This window comes from Aphanomyces invadans, assembly GCF_000520115.1.
Source record: "Aphanomyces invadans strain NJM9701 unplaced genomic scaffold supercont1.16, whole genome shotgun sequence".
In the NCBI taxonomy this organism is placed as follows: Eukaryota; Oomycota; class Saprolegniomycetes; order Saprolegniales; family Verrucalvaceae; genus Aphanomyces; species Aphanomyces invadans.
This window is the reverse complement of record NW_008580161.1, coordinates 898,518-899,365: the sequence shown is the minus strand read 5'-3', so window position 1 is coordinate 899,365 and position 848 is coordinate 898,518. Positions and strand designations below refer to the sequence as shown.

At 49.1% G+C, this 848-nt stretch overlaps 1 protein-coding gene across 1 annotated transcript in view; it reads right to left on the bottom strand.

Moving 5' to 3' along the window:
- The window catches only part of H310_08214 (hypothetical protein), a gene marked incomplete at both ends in the record, with an annotated part of 1,502 nt that extends 1,314 nt beyond the window's left edge, over positions 1 to 188 (bottom strand). The window contains one exon of the mRNA XM_008873888.1: positions 32 to 188. Coding sequence (XP_008872110.1) covers positions 32 to 188 — 157 coding nt within the window. The remainder of the gene's footprint in view (positions 1 to 31) is intronic.
- Between the last annotated feature and the right edge of the window lie 660 nt (positions 189 to 848).

Here is an 848-nt window from a genome sequence, read left to right as displayed (position 1 = left end):
ATACCCGTCACGGCGACGACGAGCAACACACCGGCTCCCAACACAACCTTGCGCTTTTGCTGGAGAGTACGTCGCAGGAACGACATGTCTTCCTTTTCGTCAACCATAGCGACATCTGTCAGACGGAGCTCCTCAAACGTCGTCAGTGTTTGGCTCGTCGCGGCAGGCGTGTCTGTGGAAGTATTCATCGCTCAGCACGAGAATCGGGAATGCTTCCACCATCGCCTCGGTAGAAGCGCCGGCTTACACACCATCCCTCGTGGTTACTCACTCTCTTGTGACTGGCATGAAAATTTATCCGGATACTTCTTCGAAAACATGGGTCCCCCTATCAGTTCGCACTCAATGGAAGGAGCATTTTATGGGTCCCCGTGTGCCGTTCTCAACAATTCCACAAAACGTTGTCGAGGAAGACAAATCTCGTCGCACATCGCGTAACTTTCAACGAAGCTATACTCATCCGCGGCACAACGTCAATGCGTCCATATCATACGTGCCCACTAACTCGCTGCCAACCTTGATGGATAATGTGCTCTGACCTTGCATTGAGCCATCGTCCTAGCTTGTGCTCTATTTGCGTTGAGCATGTACATATTACATACTAGTACAGTACTAGTATATCTCATTCTCATACATCCGGATAACGGTACACAGCTGAATAAATCGGAGCGACTTGCGCCAGCGATTCACCTTTGGTGCACGTCATCTATATCCTTTCATCTGGCTAAATTGGGCTCCTAACGGCGAATCAATCATCGCCTCAGCACCGATGGTCGGCAACATCTTCAAGAGCCAATAAGAGCTCAGTAAATCACTGATTGGTTGAAAATATATCCCCTATCACAAAT